General features: G+C 42.5%; 1 protein-coding gene across 1 annotated transcript; it reads right to left on the bottom strand.

The window, feature by feature from the left end:
- Window positions 1-555: 555 nt before the first annotated feature.
- Window positions 556-4340, bottom strand: LOC121985182 (monocopper oxidase-like protein SKU5). Its single transcript, XM_042538482.1, has 9 exons — window positions 3971-4340; window positions 3692-3801; window positions 3322-3592; window positions 3106-3244; window positions 2179-2545; window positions 1743-2108; window positions 1579-1657; window positions 942-1141; window positions 556-853 (listed from the first exon to the last, which is right to left on the bottom strand). Exons 1-9 carry the CDS (start codon window positions 4103-4105, stop codon window positions 739-741), a joined length of 1782 nt encoding a protein of 593 aa, XP_042394416.1. The 5' UTR covers window positions 4106-4340; the 3' UTR covers window positions 556-738.
- Between the last annotated feature and the right edge of the window lie 14349 nt (window positions 4341-18689).

Here is an 18689-nt window from a genome sequence, read left to right on the forward strand (position 1 = left end):
TTGCCTCCTCAATCACGTGATTTAATTCTTCCGTGTTGGTCTTGGGACAAACTGACGGGAGCACTGGAAGCAAGCAATTCACCTTTTGCCACTTGTGTGAATTGTATAAATTAAATAAAATATTTATGTAAAATAATTTTTATTGAGAAAATTATTCTGTAAATCATTCTTTTATTATTCCATATCTATTACATTCTATCAACTAAATACTTGAATACTTCTATTATATCTATTGTCTATTTCACACCCTACCAATAACTATATATATGTTCTATTGTTTGTCTATTTGATTTTATGGATCAAATGAGCTTAAGGTTGAAGCACCTAGTAAACACATGAATGAACAAAAATTTGAGTCCCATAGTGTCCCATTCGAGCTGAGGCCTGGCACAACTCCAAGATCCAAGTTAAAAACAAAACTACTTGAACTTAGATTGATACTATAAAACCCTGATTTCACTACCTATCACATGCATCTTCCATTCTAGTGTTTGTTTTAGCTCAGTGGTAATAGTATCATAAATGACACTACCAGTTAAGTTAAAAGATTCCAAATGAAAATGTCTAACAAACCACACATATATTTAGACACAAAGAATGGTTTGTTCTCCCACAACCCAAACTGAAACAAATGGGTACAAAGCAGGAACAAAAAATTAACACAGTCACTATGAACCCCTAACGATAGTCTGGTACCCAAAGCAATACTGCATACAAAATAAGCTGTCCTCTGAGTTCTTATGGCAATGTGGCAACTGAAACCAGGAGCATCATCATCATAAACATGACTAACTCGAATGCCCGACAAGAAACTGTAGCATATGAAGTCATTCGGTGGTGAGGAGTCTGCTCACTGAAAGAGGTTACAAACAAATCTTAAAAAAAAAAAAGAGAGAATTTAAAGGAATATAAAGAAAGTAACAAATAACAAGAAGGCATACTTTTGAAACTTTTGGAGGCGGCCACAGTAGAGAGCATTGTCTGGACGGGGTAACTCGGTTTTGTTAGTGTCTTCTGGGTTGACCACTCTGATGTACACTTCCTGGCCAAGATACCAGGTATCTAGATTTTGAGCACGCAGATTCCAGATTCCAACGTTGTCTAGAGAAACTAAGATTGCAGTCCATGCTCCAGGGAAAACCTGCCCAATAGATCAACAAAGGTTATGAAAGATTTTGTTTCTGAATAGCATACAGAAAAGAAAGAAAGCTTTTCATATCTATTTCTGACATGATTTCTGCTTCCAAGTTTCATATTTATTTCTGTCATGATTTCCAAGTTTCTACTCCAGAGAAGAAAAAGCTACAGGATATAAGACAATTAATTTCAAGCTCCTGCATGTTATGTGATCTTGGTGACATTGATATCATCACTTCTTCACAGAATCCAAATAAGTTTCAGATAAGTTTAGGCATTAGCGTTATAGTTCTAATAGAGGGTAATTTGAATTCTAAGACATCAGTTATTCACAGTGATAATGATCTCAGCAAGCGTTGCTTGTAAGGCTGCAATATAGATTGATATGAAACTTTGCATAAATTTGCATTTTGGATTAGATGAAATTCTATGGAAAAACACCTGGGTCGAGCAACGGGCAACTCCATCCCCTTTGTTGTATGTCCCTCTACTCTCCTCTGTCCACTCACCATAGTCCATCCTACCACAATGGACTCATGGCATAAATATTTAAGAGAAAAATGGAATGCTGAAACATTTAATTAAACTGTATGTCTTTTGCTTACCCTACAACAAAGAATGAATATCCATCCATGTGAAAGGTTTGAACTTTAGTATGATTGTTCTGAAATATGATCTCCATGAACCCTCGAAAAGTTCCATTGATTACAGACCTTCCAACTTTAGGTGCTCCTTTGAGAGGCCTTGTGGGAAAATCAAGTGTGTAAATACCCTTAAGCTTATACTCATCGGCAAGCCTTAATGGTGTCTCAGGGGGAGAAAATGAGATTCCATTGAGTGTAGTTCTATGTTTTCCATTGATGACTACAGGTGGTTTATTCTGCAACACATAAACCTGAGACACATTGATCGAACCATATCTGAAAGATCCTTGAGGATTTGGACGTGCAGCACCAGCACTCAGATTCCACCTGATAGATAGCGCCCAACATTCTGAGTTTGTTTAGCAAAGCCAAAGCACTAGATATTATAGAAGATTACCTGATGGACCTTGCTTGATTCATTGAGTAAGTCTTGTCATATACATCATTTGGGGGATCAGGTAGAGGACCAGACGCTTTGCCTTTGGAGTTGGAGTAGTGGAGGATGGCGACACCAGTGACTCTAGCCCAATGCGACTGGTTCACGAATCTTGCACTTGCCACAATGTAATAGTCGCTGCTTGCATTCTGATCCATTGTGACCAAGAAAGAGTAGGACTGCCCTACATGTACATCTAAGTTGGTATAGTTTTGCTGAGAAGCGTATGAGCCCTCTGTCTCCACTAGTTGCAAGTTGTGGTTTTGGATTCTGAAATTTAAGCTGGTCGAGATGCCAACATTGTGCACTCGAAAACGGTACCTTTTGCCTGTTCCAAATTCAAATCTAGTCATCCATTAGCAGTCAATATGATGTACAGTATCAAGGAACTGCTGAACTAACTGCATTAGAAATTCAGAATTCAACAGCCCATAGCATTTTTTTCTTCTTTTCCCTTTCGGACAATACAATCATGTAAAGAATTTTCTAAAATATAGTAGCTTGATGACCTATCTCAACACTGAAACTGAATTTTTAATTTTCTTTTTCTGCAAAAGTTGTTTTCAAATTCAAGACTATTAGTCATTTGAAACTAGATTCTTGTGAATAGATACATTTCAAAAACGATCTTGAAATTACGGAGAAATTCTATTTGTGGAAAAGAAGATGAAACTGCTTTTCTCATTGTTTTTCTGCACAGGCAACCTGTTTCGAACAACATAACACTATGGTGTTTGCATTCCTAATGAAGAAAACGTGGGGATGAAAATTTCTTAGACCAAGAGATTTTGGAATTCCAGAATTTCGTCAAAAGGATGGTCTCTTTTCTAGTAGATTTTGGGATTAGTGCTGAGATTAATAAATAATATGGGCGTGTAGTTCTTTTACCTGGATGAACATGAATCGTTTCGTAGGCAATCCCAGCAGGAACGAGAGTCCTATTGTACCGATATGGTCCCTTGCCGTTCATCAGCACGCCGTCCGGCATTCCGAGTTCCTTCCCATTCTCCAGCGCCTTCCTGAGATCCTACGTCGCGAGAAAACTCCACATCAGAACTAGATCAAGCAAGGTTTTGTGAGTCAAGGAAATTGGAATGTACGTACCTTGTAGTCCCTGTTGTACCAATCTCCAAGGAACAGGGTGATGTCCCCGTCTGGCTTATCGAATGGCACCGCGATCACGTCGCGGTTGTTGACGGTGATTCCCCCGTAGCCGCCGGCTGCTCTCTGGAAGCCAGTGGACGGGAAGTAGAAGTAGCTACCGATCTGGTCCTTCACCTGGAACTCATACGTCCAATTCCATCCAGACGGAATGGGGCAGTTGGTGCCCAGCACTCCATCTTGCCATGAATTCTTCCGATGCTGGATGCCATTCCTTCAACCAAACAATTAATTAATGCTCTGCCAAAATTCCAAACAAAGAAATAGGATCCAAGACCAACAAGATAACTAGTGGAATCAGAGAGTACTCTACCATGTAATCAGCAGGGGCTCATCCAGATCATTCAGAATATTAACGACTACATTCCAATTCGTGGAGACATTGACAATGGGGCCGGGGAATTGACCGTTGATCCCAATCACCTGACAACAACCGGCGAAGACCACCATATTAGCACAATTTCTGCCTTTTTTTTCTTTTTAGTCAAACTAAAGAGAAGAGCCAAAACAGTTGGTGAAAAACAGAATCATCATTTGGTTTAGCAAGCAAGTAAGGAAGGAAGGAAAGAAGGAGAAGGAAGGAAAGATGTGCCTGCTGCTTGACCCCGAGAGGAGCGGCAGTGATGAAGGAGACATCCCAGTCGAAGTAAGCGTAGGGATCTCCGGCGAAGCAGGGAGAGGCCACTGCCGACACCCACACCGCCAGCAACGTCCATGCCGACGCCATGCTTCTCTGCTCACACTATATAGCTTAGAGATGTTGCTAGCTAGAATGCCTTCGACTGGTGGAAAAACAGAAGGTGAATAATTGAGCTAAACCAAGCTCGACGCTGCGAATTTCTCACTCACTCAGCGAATCTGCATTGGTGACGATTGGGGGGAGGACTGTGAATGGCAGCGAGTTGTTGTGATGTGAGGACTGAAACCGGTACCAGATAATGGAAGACGGCCGGCGTCGGGCCCTGTGTGCTGGATCGATCAGATCTAGTACGGTGGAGCGTGGTGGGCCCCACGAATAGGTTAGGCTGCATGGACGTTGAGCGTGCCAGCGATTATCCAGAAGAAGACACTGGTCGGCTGGATCGGCTGCACCCGGCAGTACACTTGATGGCCTAGATGACTTTTCCCCTAGTTGTGCGATTGGCTTTGGTCTGGCTGTGTGTTTGGAACGAGAGAGCAGAGCATGGCGATGAGGAGAGAGGCACGTGCTGCGGCGGGCCACCGTGGACGGACGGGCCGACTGCCGAGAACTGGGTCTGGAATCTGAATGGCAAATTGGAAGCGGTAATCAGCACCGACGCGGTGAGAGGACGCACACTCGAGTCGGGGCAGTTGGACAGCCGATCTACGGAGCCTGATTGCCGTGGAGCTCCGACGACAAAATGATAGCGCATGGTCGAACGAACGCATGATCGCGCAGGCCGACGCATGAATCCATGGCCACAGCACGACGACCATGTTGTCGTATTCGCCGCGATCATTAATTCGGCCCGAGAAGAAAGGGTCAAAAAAAAGTAACGGGAATATAGTAGCAACCGTCGTTTGCCAGCTGGCCCGGGCCAGGTTCTTTTTTTATCCACTTGCACCGTAAACAAAATTTTACTCCTCGTTTATTATTTCACATTTTTACTAAAATACATTTTCTAAATTTACTGAATATCTAAATACTCATCCTTCTTTAATATTTATAAAAACTGGATATTTATTTTTCAAAAGTATGTTGTTGGTAGGTTCAGGGAACGTGGAAGTAAGGATTACAATAGATTGGATTCAGATTCAATTTTATATTTTTAGTTGGTATTTAATTATTTTTTAGAAATCGGAATGAGAATGTGAATTATAATATTTTAGAATGAGAATAGATATTGATCCCGTCCAAAAGCTGAGTCAGACGAACCGTCAGATGAGGTGGTGAGAATGTTGACCGAATCGTGACGTCCCGGAAGGGGATGTGCTGAGATGACTTCTGTGTTGACCAAGTCTTCAGAAGTCTTCTGGTCAACGCTACCTGCAGCTAGCGACCGGATCCCCCCAGTCCCTGATACCTCGAGACTCGAGGCAGATCCAACGAATATACAAGTAACAGACTAATAATATAATAATGAAATAAATGAGAGACGAGTTCGAATACGTACCCTGGCACGGGAGGCGCCCTCGGATGGGACGCTACTTGAGTGGTCGCGACCCGGAAGAGCAGATGACTAGGAGCCGGATGAAGAGCTAGATCTCACGACATTGAGTCGGACGTGGCACGGAGCCGGAAGACGAGCTGCAGGTCGGGAGATAATAATGAGGTCGGGAGGTACTACCAGCACGTAGGCCAGGATATAATATTGGCACGCAGATCGGGATAGAACATCGGTGCACAGGCCGAGATAAGACACCAACACACAGATCAGAATAGAACATCACCGCGCAGGCCGACATAAGATCTTGGCACGCAAGCCAGGACACGACACACAGACGAGATCAACACATAAACTAGAACACATTGCACAAGCTAGATAGGCGCGAAGGCCTGAATACAATAACGGCATGAAGGCTGGAAAGAAGGTTTTTTAAGGTTTAACTATTTTTTAAAAAGAAGGTTTAACTATTTTTGAAGTAACTGTTGGGACCAAATATGTAGCTAGAGGGGGAGGGGGTAGGGGGGTGAATAGCTCGGCGCGATCCCGTGTTCGTCGTTGCTTGTTTCTTCAAAGATATGCAGCGGAAAATACAAAGAAACAACCACACAACGCTAACTCTAGGATTTACTTGGTATCTACCTCAAGAAGAGGTGACTAATCCAAGGATCCACACACTCACGCACCCTCCACTATGAAAACTCTCCTTTACGGTAACTACCGAAGGCGGAGAAGCCCTACAAGTTCACACTACAAGAAGAAAGGGAAAGAAAATACAATACAAGCAAAAGATTACAAGTTTGCACAAGAAAAACCCTAACCCTAGCTTTCTTCTTCTTGCTGTAGATCCGCCTCTTGACTTGGAAAAACCTTCAAGATCTTCAAGAACGGGCGGTGAGAACTCTGTGGAGCGGCTCTGGAATCGCTGTGAAGATCGGAGCTGAACAGTGCAAGCGTTGCCAAAGAAAGAGCTCGACAACGACTTTAATCGACGCCAACGGTCGAATCCCAATCGATCGGATTGCTCCCAATCGATTGGGGAGGCTTTAGATCGATCGACCGATCGATCTAGAGCGCCTTTGTGCTCTTGGGAATCGCCTGGATCGATCGGCTGATCGATCCAGGGCTTATCGTGCGAAATTGCACCTCCCAATCGATCGCCCGATCGATTGGAGGCTCCCAATCGATCGGCTGATCGATTGGGAGGATTTCTGTTTGCACGACACTTCTCCCTAATCGATCCACTGATCGATTGGGAGGAGACTTATCGCGGGGACTCTCCCAATCGATCGATTGGGCATGAGCCAATCGATCGGCTGATCGATCCAGCTCTTGTTTTTGCCCAAAAATAAGTCCAAAGTCCCCTAAACCAGCATCCGGTCAACCATGACCTGTTGGTACATCATGCCTAGCATCTGGTCACCTTTGACCTGCTAGAACTTCCTCACCAAGTGTCCGGTCAATCCCTTTGACCCACTTGGACTTTTCTCCTCGTACTAAGTGTCCGGTCATCCTTGACCCACTTGGACTTATCTCCACCAGGTGTCCGATCAACCTTGATCCACCTGGATTTCCCGTTCCAAGTATCCGGTCAATCCCTTTGACCTACTTGGACTTCCCAACACCAGATGTCTGATCAAACTTGATCCATCTGGATTTCCTGTGCCTGGCTTCACTCACCAGGACTTTCACCTAGCTTCACTCACTAGGATTTTCCTTCTGCCTAGCTTCACTCACTAGGACTTTCACCTGGCTTCACTCATCAGGATTTTCCAGCTGCCCGGCTTCACTCACCGGGACTTTCACCTAGCTTCACTCACTAGGATTTTCCTTCTGCCTGGCTTCACTCACTAGGACTTCCCAGCTGCCTAGCTTCACTCACTAGGTCTTTCACCTAGCTTCACTCACTAGGATTTTCAAGTTTGTCTAACCTCCCAGTTAAGACTTTCACCTGGCTTCACTCACCAGGATTTTCCAATCAAGTATCCAGTCAACCTTGACCTACTTGACTCTCCTTCACAATCTCACCACATGAACAATTGCACCTGCAATCTCCATGTCTTGTCTCCAGGTATTGTCAAACATCGAAACTCAAACATCAAGACTCGAGCTTGACCCAATTCAAGCTCAGTCAACCAAGTCAACCTTGACCTAGGGAATATTACACCAACAATCTCCCCCTTTTTGATGTTTGACAATACCACTTGTAAGTTAGGCTAATCCCATAACCTCAACTCCTTTCATGTCAATATGAGAATGTGGTTTCCTTCATTCTCCTCCTTTTCTAGAGGGCAAACTCCCTCTTAGGTAATGAAGGCCTAACTTAACCACACTTTCTCCCCCTATTGGCACACATCAAAAACTCTCCCCCTGAAGAGTTACCCAACGTTGTCGACAACTTCACTCGTTGTTCACAACACAATAACGAAGGTCTCATACCCTTCATTATTCTAAACGCTCATCTTTGAGCATATACCACTTGGTATATTCACACACGATTCAAATGAAGGTCTCATACCCTTCATTGTCATCAAATGCTCAACTGTGAGCATACATCACATGAATAATGAAGATATCCACTCTTCATTACATTCAAATGCCCAACCTTGAGCATTTTCGCTAAAGAAGGTTAACCACCTTCCAAGGTGTATGAAAAATAAATTTTCATGTCCTTAAAGAGTAACTCCCCCGAAAGACATGCACGTAATTTCTGTCATTGCACCAATAATGACTTGGAATCCCTAAACCTTTAGGAAACCCAAATTTAGAAGTTTTGAGATTCAAAAATTCAATATTGAACTCAAACCTCAACCTAAACCTGTACTTAGTCTTTCTTAACCAATCCATCCTTGTTTTCATCATGAAAACTCCCCATAAATGTATACAAATATGTTTTGAGGGGTTAGGAGTGGTTACCTAGACTAAAAGTGGTTCAAAATGCTGAAATCAGGCTTTCCCAGCCAAAATCAGCATCCCCAATCGATTGGAGTTGGGTCCCAATCGATTGAACCCTGCTGAATCGATCCACTGATCGATTCAGACTGCGTGGATCGATCGGCTGATCGATCCAGCGAGCTTCTGCTCGCGAGAGATGCCTTCTTAATCTATCGCCCGATCGATTGAGGCACTTCAATCGATCGGTTGATCGATTGAAGCTCTGAAATTGTTGAAATTCACTTTCAGTCAATTTCAGAAACTCCCCAAAAATTCTACAAAATTCGAAAAATTATGAAAATTCACGTAGACATTCCTTAGGGCATATATTATAATGGAAAAAATAGTTTTCTAAGAAAATACTTCATATTTTCCAAGATTGACACAAACTAGAAAACTTATAAAAACTTTAGTGTTTTCTTCTAGTTTGTGTCTAACTTTTCAATGAAGAGTACTATCAAAAGATAGTTTTCACCAAGGTTTTCCAAAACATATTTGAAATCATTTTCAAAACCAATTTCCAACCATGTTTTTTGGGCTCAATGCACATGACTCGTACATTAGCTTTCCCAATGATTGGAAAACACATAACTATGTGTTTTGATGAACCTAAAACTCAAAGGAATGCACTAAATCAACATCTTGAGTTTTGTTCATCATCCTAACATCTCACTTGCATCTAATGTGTACAAAACCACATACAAGTCACCTTATAGTTCTTGTGAGATGTAAAATTTTGGTTTTACCCTAATCTAGGGATCATGCATATCTACCTAGGCATCTTGAGGTTATGAACATCTACCAAGGATGTTATTTGTTAATAAATGTCATTTGTCCTTAAGTTACAAGGAATTTTAAAAGTTATACATGATGCGATATGACATACATCAAAGATAAATAATTTTCAAAAGAAAATTTCCTATAACTATATGATGCATGCATGACATGACATGGTATTTTTGTGTTTTTCATAATAAAACATGAATGTAAAAAATAAATATGATGTCATGGCATATGTTGGGCAAACACACGCATGGCAAATTAGCATAAAAGAAATACCTAGATTATCTATCTAAGTATTCTTAACCCTTAGCTAAATTAAAATTTAACCCTAGATTGCCCAAAATGTCCTAAGAAATGCCAAAACTCAATTTTGACATTTCTTTTACTTTTCCTAATTTGTGTCAATTTAAATTAAGCATATTCCTCAAATTTTGACACAAATTACTCTTTTAAAGAGTAACAAATTAAAATAAGGCTTAGACTTGCCTTTAACTTCCCAATAAAATGTCAACATCCCAACTTGGCATTTCTTTAGACTTGATTTCTTGTGCCAATTAAAATTATATCCAAATGCTCAAATTTTTGGCATATCTTACTCTTTCCAAGAGTAAATGAATATCCACTTCATTTTCAAAGGTTAATGGTAACCTTGAAAATGCTCTTAGAGTGCCAACTTCATCATGATTGAGTTAACTACCCTTTCAATTTGAGTTGACACTCCCTCGCCCATCTAAGGGTAGAGAAAATGCTCCTAGGAACCCAAAACCTATTGGTGCTCCTTGGATGCTCTAGGTATTCACTAGGGATAACTTCCCTATATACCTTCCTAGTGACCTTGTTAGGTTTCTTAGAAGCCTTGGTCACATTTTCTAGATCAACTCTAGGGATTTATTCCCTTGTGACCTTTTTTGTGACTTTTTTGGACTTCTTAGAAGTCTTAGTTACATTTGTTGCAAAAATGTTCTTAGGGATAACCTCCCTAGTATTTTTGACTTGATCATTTGACCTAGAGTTGGTTTCATAACTATATGGAACCCTATGGTAAGAAATTACATCCTTCTTAGCCTTTGGTTTGTATCCCAAACCTCTATGGCCATTGGATGACTTTTGCTGTCCTAAACCTAGGTTATGCTCATTTTACCCTTTTAGGATATTTCCATCCTTTTTAGTGTCTTTTCTAATTTATCAAGTCTTGATCTCAAGACTTGATTTTCCACCATTAAGTCCTTAGTTTTTGGTTTTTCATTAAATCCATGAGCATTTTTGTTTCTAGACACATAACTAAAATTCTTTGTTTTCTTACCTAGATTTTCATCTACCTTCCTAACCCTAGGTGTGATAGTTTTAACATGAAAAGCTATATGTTTTTCCCTAATGCTATCATGCTTCCTATTTCTATGGTAAATAGCATTAAAATGATAAAAATTAGAATTGTCATGCTTCTTTCCATTATTTAAGGGAGTAGGCTCAACAAATGATACCTTTCGTTTTACCTTGGAGGCACCCCCTTGAGTTGTGCTTCCTCCTTGAGCCTTGACCGCTCTATTCCCCTTGGGACATTGACTCCGATAATGTCCCTTTTGATTGCAAGAGAAACACACATTGTGCTCCTTGCTCTTCTTTGTTGTGGGGACGGTTTCCTTGGATTTCACCTTACCCTTTAGTGTCACTTGACCCTTCTTCTTGGCCAATTTGGGGCACTTGCTTTTGTAGTGCCCATGTTCCCTACACTCAAAACATATAATATGATTTTTATTTTTAATTGAAACATTTATATCTTCATGTATGAGAATGACACTTGATCCTCCATTTGATGTCTCTTGATTTTTGAAGGATACAATGTCTTCTTCTCCATTTGACTCGGATGTAGAAGCTTCTTCTTCTTCTTGATCCGATGTCAACAAATGTCGCTCCCCCTCAATCCTAGAGGTGGAGACTTCTTCATCTTCCTCTTGTACATGGAACAAAGAGTATGCTCCCTCTTTGCCCTCTTCATTGTATTCCTTTGAAGATGAAGCTTCTTGGACCTCTTCTTCGGAAGTTAAGCATCTTCCAACTTCGGAATCCTCCTCCTCTTGGTCTTGCTCCAATGAGTCACCCTCTTTGGATTTTTCTTGGCTTGGTACAGTGGAGGGGATCTCATGAATCTTGGCCAATTTGCTCCATAGCTCTTTGGCATTTTCAAAATCTCCAATTTACTCCAACATGTTGCTCAGCAATAAATTGACCAAAAGCTTGGTCACTTTGTCATTGGCCTCACATCTTTGGATTTGGTTTTAGCTCCACTTGCTCCTCTTGAGAATTTTTACCTTTGAATTCTTTGGAGCTTCGAAGCCTTCCATTACAGCAAACCATTGCTCTATCTCCACCATTAAGAAATTTTCGATCCTTGATCTCCAAAGATCGAGGGTCATCATTGTGAATGGTGGAGACACCCTTATGTCGAATCCAAGACCATCTTGGAATTCCATTTGAAGTTGAGCTTGATGATAAAGTCTTTGACTTGATAGAATTTGCTCCAACTTCTACACCCTCTAGCTTTGTTACCCCTTCCGGCGATGATTCCGGTGAAGAGCGGTCTCGCTCTGATACCACTTGTTGGGACCAAATATGTAGCTAGAGGGGGGGTGAATAGCTTGGCTCGATCCCGTGTTCGTCGTTGTTTGTTTCTTCAAAGATATGCAGTGGAAAATACAAAGAAACAACCACACAACGCTAACTCTAGTATTTACTTGGTATCCACTTCAAGAAGAGGTGATTAATCCAAGGATCCACACACTCACGCACCCTCCACTATGAAAACTCTCCTTTACTGTAACTACCGAAGGCAGAGAAGCCCTACAAGTTCACACTACAAGAAGAAAGGGAAAGGAAATACAATACAAGCAAAAGCTTACAAGTTTGCACAAGAAAAACCCTAACCCTAGCTTTCTTCTTCTTGCTGTAGATTCGCCTCTTGACTTGGAAAAACCTCCAAGATCTTCAAGAACTGGCGGTGAGAACTCTGTGGAGCAGCTCTGGAATCGCTGTGAAAATCGGAGCTGAACAGTGCAAGCGTTGGCAAAGAAAGAGCTCGACAACGGCTTTAATCGACGCCAACAGTCGAATCCCAATCGATCGGATTGCTCCCAATCGATTGGGGAGGCTTTGGATCGATCGACCGATCGATCCAGAGTGCCTCTGTGCTCTTGGGAATCGCCTGGATCGATCGGCTGATCGATCCAGGGCTTATCGTGCGAAATCGCACCTCCCAATCGATCGCCCGATCGATTGGAGGCTCCCAATCGATCGACTGATCGATTGGGAGGCTTTCTGTTTGCGCGACACTTCTCCCCAATCGATCCACTAATCGATTGGGAGGAGGCTTGTCGTGGGGACTCTCCCAATCGATCGACCAATCTGTAACGACCCGCCTTCTACTGGCTAAGCTGTAAGGCAGGACCGTCACATTATGCTGTGCTAACTATTCCATGACCATCATTAAATCTAGATGCGGAAGCTGTACTAATTAAAACTTTGCTAAACTATTATCTTTTCTTTATTCTGCATGTGCTAAGGGGTATAATCTAAACTATTCATGTCATATTACCTCCCCCTATGGTCAAGGAACTTAACTAAGGGTTCCTGGCTGACATCAGGCGTCCCAATCGATCCACGGATCGATTGGAATGGCTTGATCGATCCATTGATCGATCCAGGTGGCTACTGTATATGGAACTTAGGTTGGATCGATCCAGTGATCGATTCAGCACGCTACTGTGCTCGGGGCAATATTTTGGATCGATCGGCTGATTGATCCAGACTGGCCAATCGATCCAGTGATCGATCCCAGGGCTTTCTGTTCGCGACAGAAGGCATCCGGATCGATCGGCTGATCGATCCAGGAGCTTACGGTTCGCGGTACGAACTCCTCAATCGATCGGCTGATCGATTGAGAAGCCTCCAATCGATCAGCCGATCGATTGGGGTTTCTGATTTCGTACCAGAAGTCTGATTTCAGCACTGTTTCGTGCCTCAATCACACATACAAGTTCTAAAATGACTGGGAAACATTCTAACATCACATAACTAATGTTCTAAGCATGGTAGAGTGCATAATTTACTAGTTTATGGCATTTAAACATATTAAAGTGCGAAACATGGTAAAATGCTAAAAAGTTCTAATGATTTAAACAAAACTTGCTAGATCCCTAAGATCTTTATTCCAAGTTCCTGCCCACACACATTCTTGCAGCATTGTCCTCCAGCCTCCGCTAGTCCATCTTTCCTTTACCTTTATCTACAGTATAAGGAAAAAGTATCTATAAGTTTTCGCTTAGTAAGAAACCATCTACCTCACAAAACATGCATACGATGCAAATTATGTTTTTAAAACATGCTACTTGAAATACATAGTAAATATGCTAAGCATGGCATGGCATACAACACATAGAAAGCAAAACTGATCATAGTAATAGAGCTAATCATAAACTATCATGTTGTATCAACAGAAAGCTATACTGATACCAAAGCTGAGCTAAGCTAATAATAATCTGATGCTAAAGTTGTACTGAATTCACATAATTATTTATGATGTTTGAAAACTATATTCATAATAGATTAAAATAATAATCATGCTGCTGTTTGGGCCCGACAACTGTACGTGCTATGCGCGCATCCCTAACTAGACCCGGGTTTGCAAGTCCCGACTTTAGTAGGGTTACTAGGTTATCTGAACTTAGGGACGACTATGGGAGCCCAACCCAATGGATATCTAATCCTGTACAGTGCCACTGAAAAGTAAAATACTGAACATAGCTAATATTTCTTGTCTTGCTTTTACTATGTTATCTAAACCCAGAACTAGGTTATCTAAACCTAGAGGCGACTGTGGGAACCCACCCATTGGACATCTAGTTCTGTAAAAGCTGAAGCAAGACTAAATAAGCTATAAAAATGCTTCTATTGCATCTATCTAAGCTACTAAAATGCCTAAGTTGCATTTTACTGTGCTAAACAATTTAATCGAACACTTGGTATGCGCTAATTCGCATCCTTTGTGTCGAAGGTCTGCATACTACTAAACTAAAACATGGAATTCATACGAAAGCTACTTATACTACAGGTGAGGGGTTTCTTACCTCTGTTCATAGTTTCTTACGATTCTAATCGCTAGATTTTCCGGTGGAGACGATCTTCTCGACGATTCTCTCGCGTCTACGTGTTCCTCTCGCGAAGGGAAGCGTCCTCGTGTCGGAGTCATCGCAGAAAGGTGCTCCTAGAACCCTTAGGTTTGGTGCGCCGAGAGAGGAAGAGGAGGGGAAGTGGGCGGCGGTGAGGGTTTGAGGGAGAGGAAGTTCTCGGTGGAAACTAAAAATAACCCTCACTTAAATCCCTATTTATATTAAGTGGGTAATTTCGCCCAACTCTAATATAAATTTAATTGATTCCCTTTCCTTTTAGCACGGCCCTGCTGGGTTCACTTGGTTACTAAAGTCCACCATAAGTCGTAGGACCCAATAGGTCTCGGGTTCAATTCTCGTGTAGGCTATTTTCGTTTTCTATTTATTTTTGCTACTTCCGCTAATCTAAAAATTCCATAAAAATATCCTAAAATTCCAGAAAAATACTAGGATACTTCTAATAATTATTTTGAGAATGTTCGGGCGTTACAATCTCCCATACCTTATAAAAAGTTCGTCCTAGAACTTAGAATTACTCTGGGTACTTCTGTCTCATACTAGCTTCTGTCTCCCAAGTTGCCTCTTCTACTGTGTGATTTTACCAAATGACCTTTACTAATGGTACTTCCTTATTCCGCAATTTCTTAACTGCTCGATCTACTATTTGAGTAGGCCGACTGTCATAGCTGAGGTCTTCGCGGACTTGTACCAGCTGGGGCTCAATCACCTGGGTGGCATCTGGGATATGCTTCTTCAGCATAGAGACATGAAATACATTGTGGACAGCTGACATTTCCTGAGGTAGCTCTAGCTCATATGCTACTCTGCCCACTCTTCTAGTGATAAGGTATGGTCCCACATATCTGGGACTTAGTTTGCCCTGCTTCCCAAAACGCAATACCCCCTTCATGGGAGCTATTCTGAGGAACACTGAATCCCCAACTGAAAACTCTAAGGGTCTGCGCCGTGTATCAGCATAGCTTTTTTGGCGGCTCTGAGCTGTCTCTATCCTCTGGCGGATCTGCTGTATAGTTGCTGTGGTATCTGCCACTAGATCTGTCTGAAGTTCTAGTTCCTTCTGTTCACCACTCTCATACCAGCAGATTGGAGATCTACACCTCCGCCCATAGAGAGCCTCGTAAGGTGTCATACCGATAGTGGCCTGATAGCTGTTGTTGTATGCAAATTCTGCTAGACTCAGATATTTGCACCAATTTCCTTTGAAATCTAGGACACATGCTCGGAGCATATCTTCAAGTACCTGATTTACCCGCTTCTTCTATCCATCTGTCTGAGGATGGAAAGATGTGCTGAACTTTAACTTCGTGCCCAAAGCTGACTGTACACACTCCCAGAAATGTGATGTGAACCTACTGTCTCTGTCTGATATAATGGTTCGTGGGACTCCATGTAGTCTAACGATCTCCTTGAGATACAACTGTGCTAGCTGTTCCATGGAGTAGGATATCCTGATAGCTAAGAAGTGGGCTGATTTAGTCAATCTGTCGACTATTACCCAGATGGTATCGAAACCATTCGTGGTTCTGGGTAGTCCCACTATAAAATCCATAGAAATGTCTTCCCACTTCCATTCGGGTATCTGAATGGACTGCAAAACTCCTCCTGGTCTCTGATGTTCTGCCTTAACCCTCTGACAGGTTAGGCAGGTGCTGACATATCGAGCGATGTCTCTCTTCATCCCAGGTCACCAAAAACGGTTCTTCATGTCCTGGTACATTTTAGTGGAGCCTGGATGCATCGCATAGGGAGTCTTGTGAGCCTCTTCTAAAATCTTTCTTGGTAGTTCCTCCTGATCTGGAACACATAATCTGTCACCAAAGTACAACACCCCGCTAGCGGACACTCTGAATTCTCCACTGTCTGATTCTGCTAATCCTTGCTTGATTTTCTGAGTTTCAGGATTCTGTTCCTGAGCTGTCTGAAGATCACCAAGCAAGGTAGACTCTAACGTCATAGTAGAGAGCTGTCCGACTATGAGTTCGAGACCGAAATCTGTGATCTCTTTCTGTAGGGGCGGTGACATGGCTGCTAAAGATAACAAGGTAGCACTGGACTTTCTGCTAAGTGCATCTGCTACCCTATTTGCTTTTCCTGAGTGATAGAGGATGTCTATGTCGTAGTCTTTAACCAGTTCTAGCCATCTGCGCTGTCGCATATTCAGATCCTTCTGAGTGAAGAAGTACTTCAGACTCTGATGATCTGTATACACTCTGCACTGAGCTCCATACAAGTAATGTCTCCAAATTTTGAGAGCGAACACCACTGCTGCAAGCTCAAGGTCATGAGTGGAATAGTTCTTCTCATAATCCTTGAGTTGTCTGGAGGCGTAGGCGATTACCTTGCCGTCTTGCATCAGCACTGCTCCTAGTCCCAACTTAGAGGCATCACTATAAATATCAAAGCTGTCTGTGTTCTCGGGTAGAGCTAGAATAGGTGCACTGGTCAATCTTCTTTTTAACTCGCTGAAGTTATTCTCACAGTCCTCTGTCCACTGATATTTCCTGTTCTTCCTGGTGAGAGCTGTCAGTGGGGAGGCTATTCTGGAGAAGTCCTCTACGAATTTTCTGTAATAACGTGCTAATCCCAGAAAGCTTCTGATCTCACTACCGTTCTTGGGTCTTTTCCAGTTGCTCACAGCTTCTATCTTACTGGGGTCTACCATAATACCATCCTTTGAGATGATGTGACCCAGGAAGGACACCTGATCTAACCAAAATTCACATTTTGTGAACTTGGCGTACAACTGGTTCTGTTGAAGGGTCCGCAGTACTATCTTTAGGTGCTCTGCGTGTTCTTCCTGAGTTCCTGAATAGATAAGAATGTCATCGATAAAAATAATAACAAATCTATCTAGGTAGTCCCTGAATACTCTGTTCATGAGGTCCATAAAAGTGGCTGGAGCATTCGTCACGCCAAAGGGCATGACTACGAACTTGTAGTGTCCGTATCTGGTCCTGAACACTGTCTTGGGTATATCCCCTTCTTTAACTTTCACCTGATGATAACCTGATCTGAGGTCTATCTTAGAGAACACTGCTGCTCCCTTTAGTTGATCGAACAGGTCATCTATTCTGGGAAGAGGATATCTGTTCTTGATCGTGACTTGGTTTAGTGCCCGGTAATCTATACACAGGCGCATGCTCCCGTCCTTCTTCTTCACGAACAATACAGGCGCTCCCCATGGTGAGTGACTAGGGCGTATGAAGCCTTTGTCAAGAAGCTCCTGCAGTTGCTCATGAAGTTCCTTCAGTTCTGCTGGAGCCATGCGATAAGGCGCTTTGGAGATAGGATTTGTACCGGGAATGAGTTCTATCTCGAATTCAATCTCCCTGTCTGGTGCTAAGCCTGGTAACTCTTCAGGAAAGACTGCTGGGTAGTCACATACGACTCGGACCTCTGCTAGCTTTTGGTCCCTGTCCTGACTGGTACTGACTACATGTGCTAAAAATCGTGTACATCCTGAATCCATTAATCTCTGTGCCTTCATAGCTGAGAGAAATTTCTTGGGCTTTCTCTTTGGGTTCTCCGATGAACTCAAACTGTGCTTCTGCTTCAGGTTGGAATACAACTTTCTGCTTACGGCATTCTATTGAGGCACCGTATTTGATCAAGAAGTCCATTCCAAATATGATGTTGTAGTCAGTCATATTTAGCACTATCAAATCACAAAAGAGCTCTCTGTTTGCTATAATGACTGGCACTGCTCTGAGCTAGTGCGTGGATGCCATAATTTCTCCTGAAGGTAAGGTCGTCAGAAACTGACTACTAAGTACCTCTGGAGGTCTTGCTAACTTCTCAGCAAATGCCCTGGATATATAAGAATGGGTTGCCCCAGTATCGAATAAGACAGTTGTACTTTGCCGTAATATACTAATCTGACCTGAAACAACTGTCGAGGCATTTGCTACGTCCTCTCTGGTGAGTGAGTAGATCCGTGCATTTGTCGTAGCTGGAGGGGCTTCTAGTCTGCCCTGGCTGATGTGGGGACCATCTAAAGCGGCCTGCATCTGATGCAACTGTGCTGGCTTGGCTTCGTACTGGATCGGCTGTAGTGGAGGAAAGCTGGCCTTGTTCGGACACTGCTTGGCCATGTGCCCTTCTTGTCCACACTCAAAGCATCCTCGTGTGCCCTTATGACAAACTCCAGGGTGGAATTTCCCACAAGTAGCACACTTTGTATAACTAGGCTGCTTGCTAGCTGGTCCTCCTTTGGGTAGCTCCCTGGTTTGCGCTTGTTGCTGGAGTTCCCTTTCCAGTTAGAGCCGTGGCCTTGTTGTTTCTGAGT

Source organism: Zingiber officinale, chromosome 1B (assembly GCF_018446385.1).
Source record: "Zingiber officinale cultivar Zhangliang chromosome 1B, Zo_v1.1, whole genome shotgun sequence".
Lineage (NCBI taxonomy): Eukaryota > Viridiplantae > Streptophyta > Magnoliopsida > Zingiberales > Zingiberaceae > Zingiber > Zingiber officinale.

Coding starts and splice junctions, on each gene's coding strand:
- LOC121985182 (XM_042538482.1), bottom strand. CDS start 4,105: ATGGCGTCGGCATGGACGTTGCTGGCGGTGTGGGTGTCGGCAGTGGCC. Junction 3,245..3,321: donor GGTACAACAGGGACTACAAG/GTACGTACATTC, acceptor CTCGCGACGTAG/GATCTCAGGAAGGCGCTGGA. Junction 1,142..1,578: donor TTGCCCGTTGCTCGACCCAG/GTGTTTTTCCAT, acceptor TCTATTGGGCAG/GTTTTCCCTGGAGCATGGAC.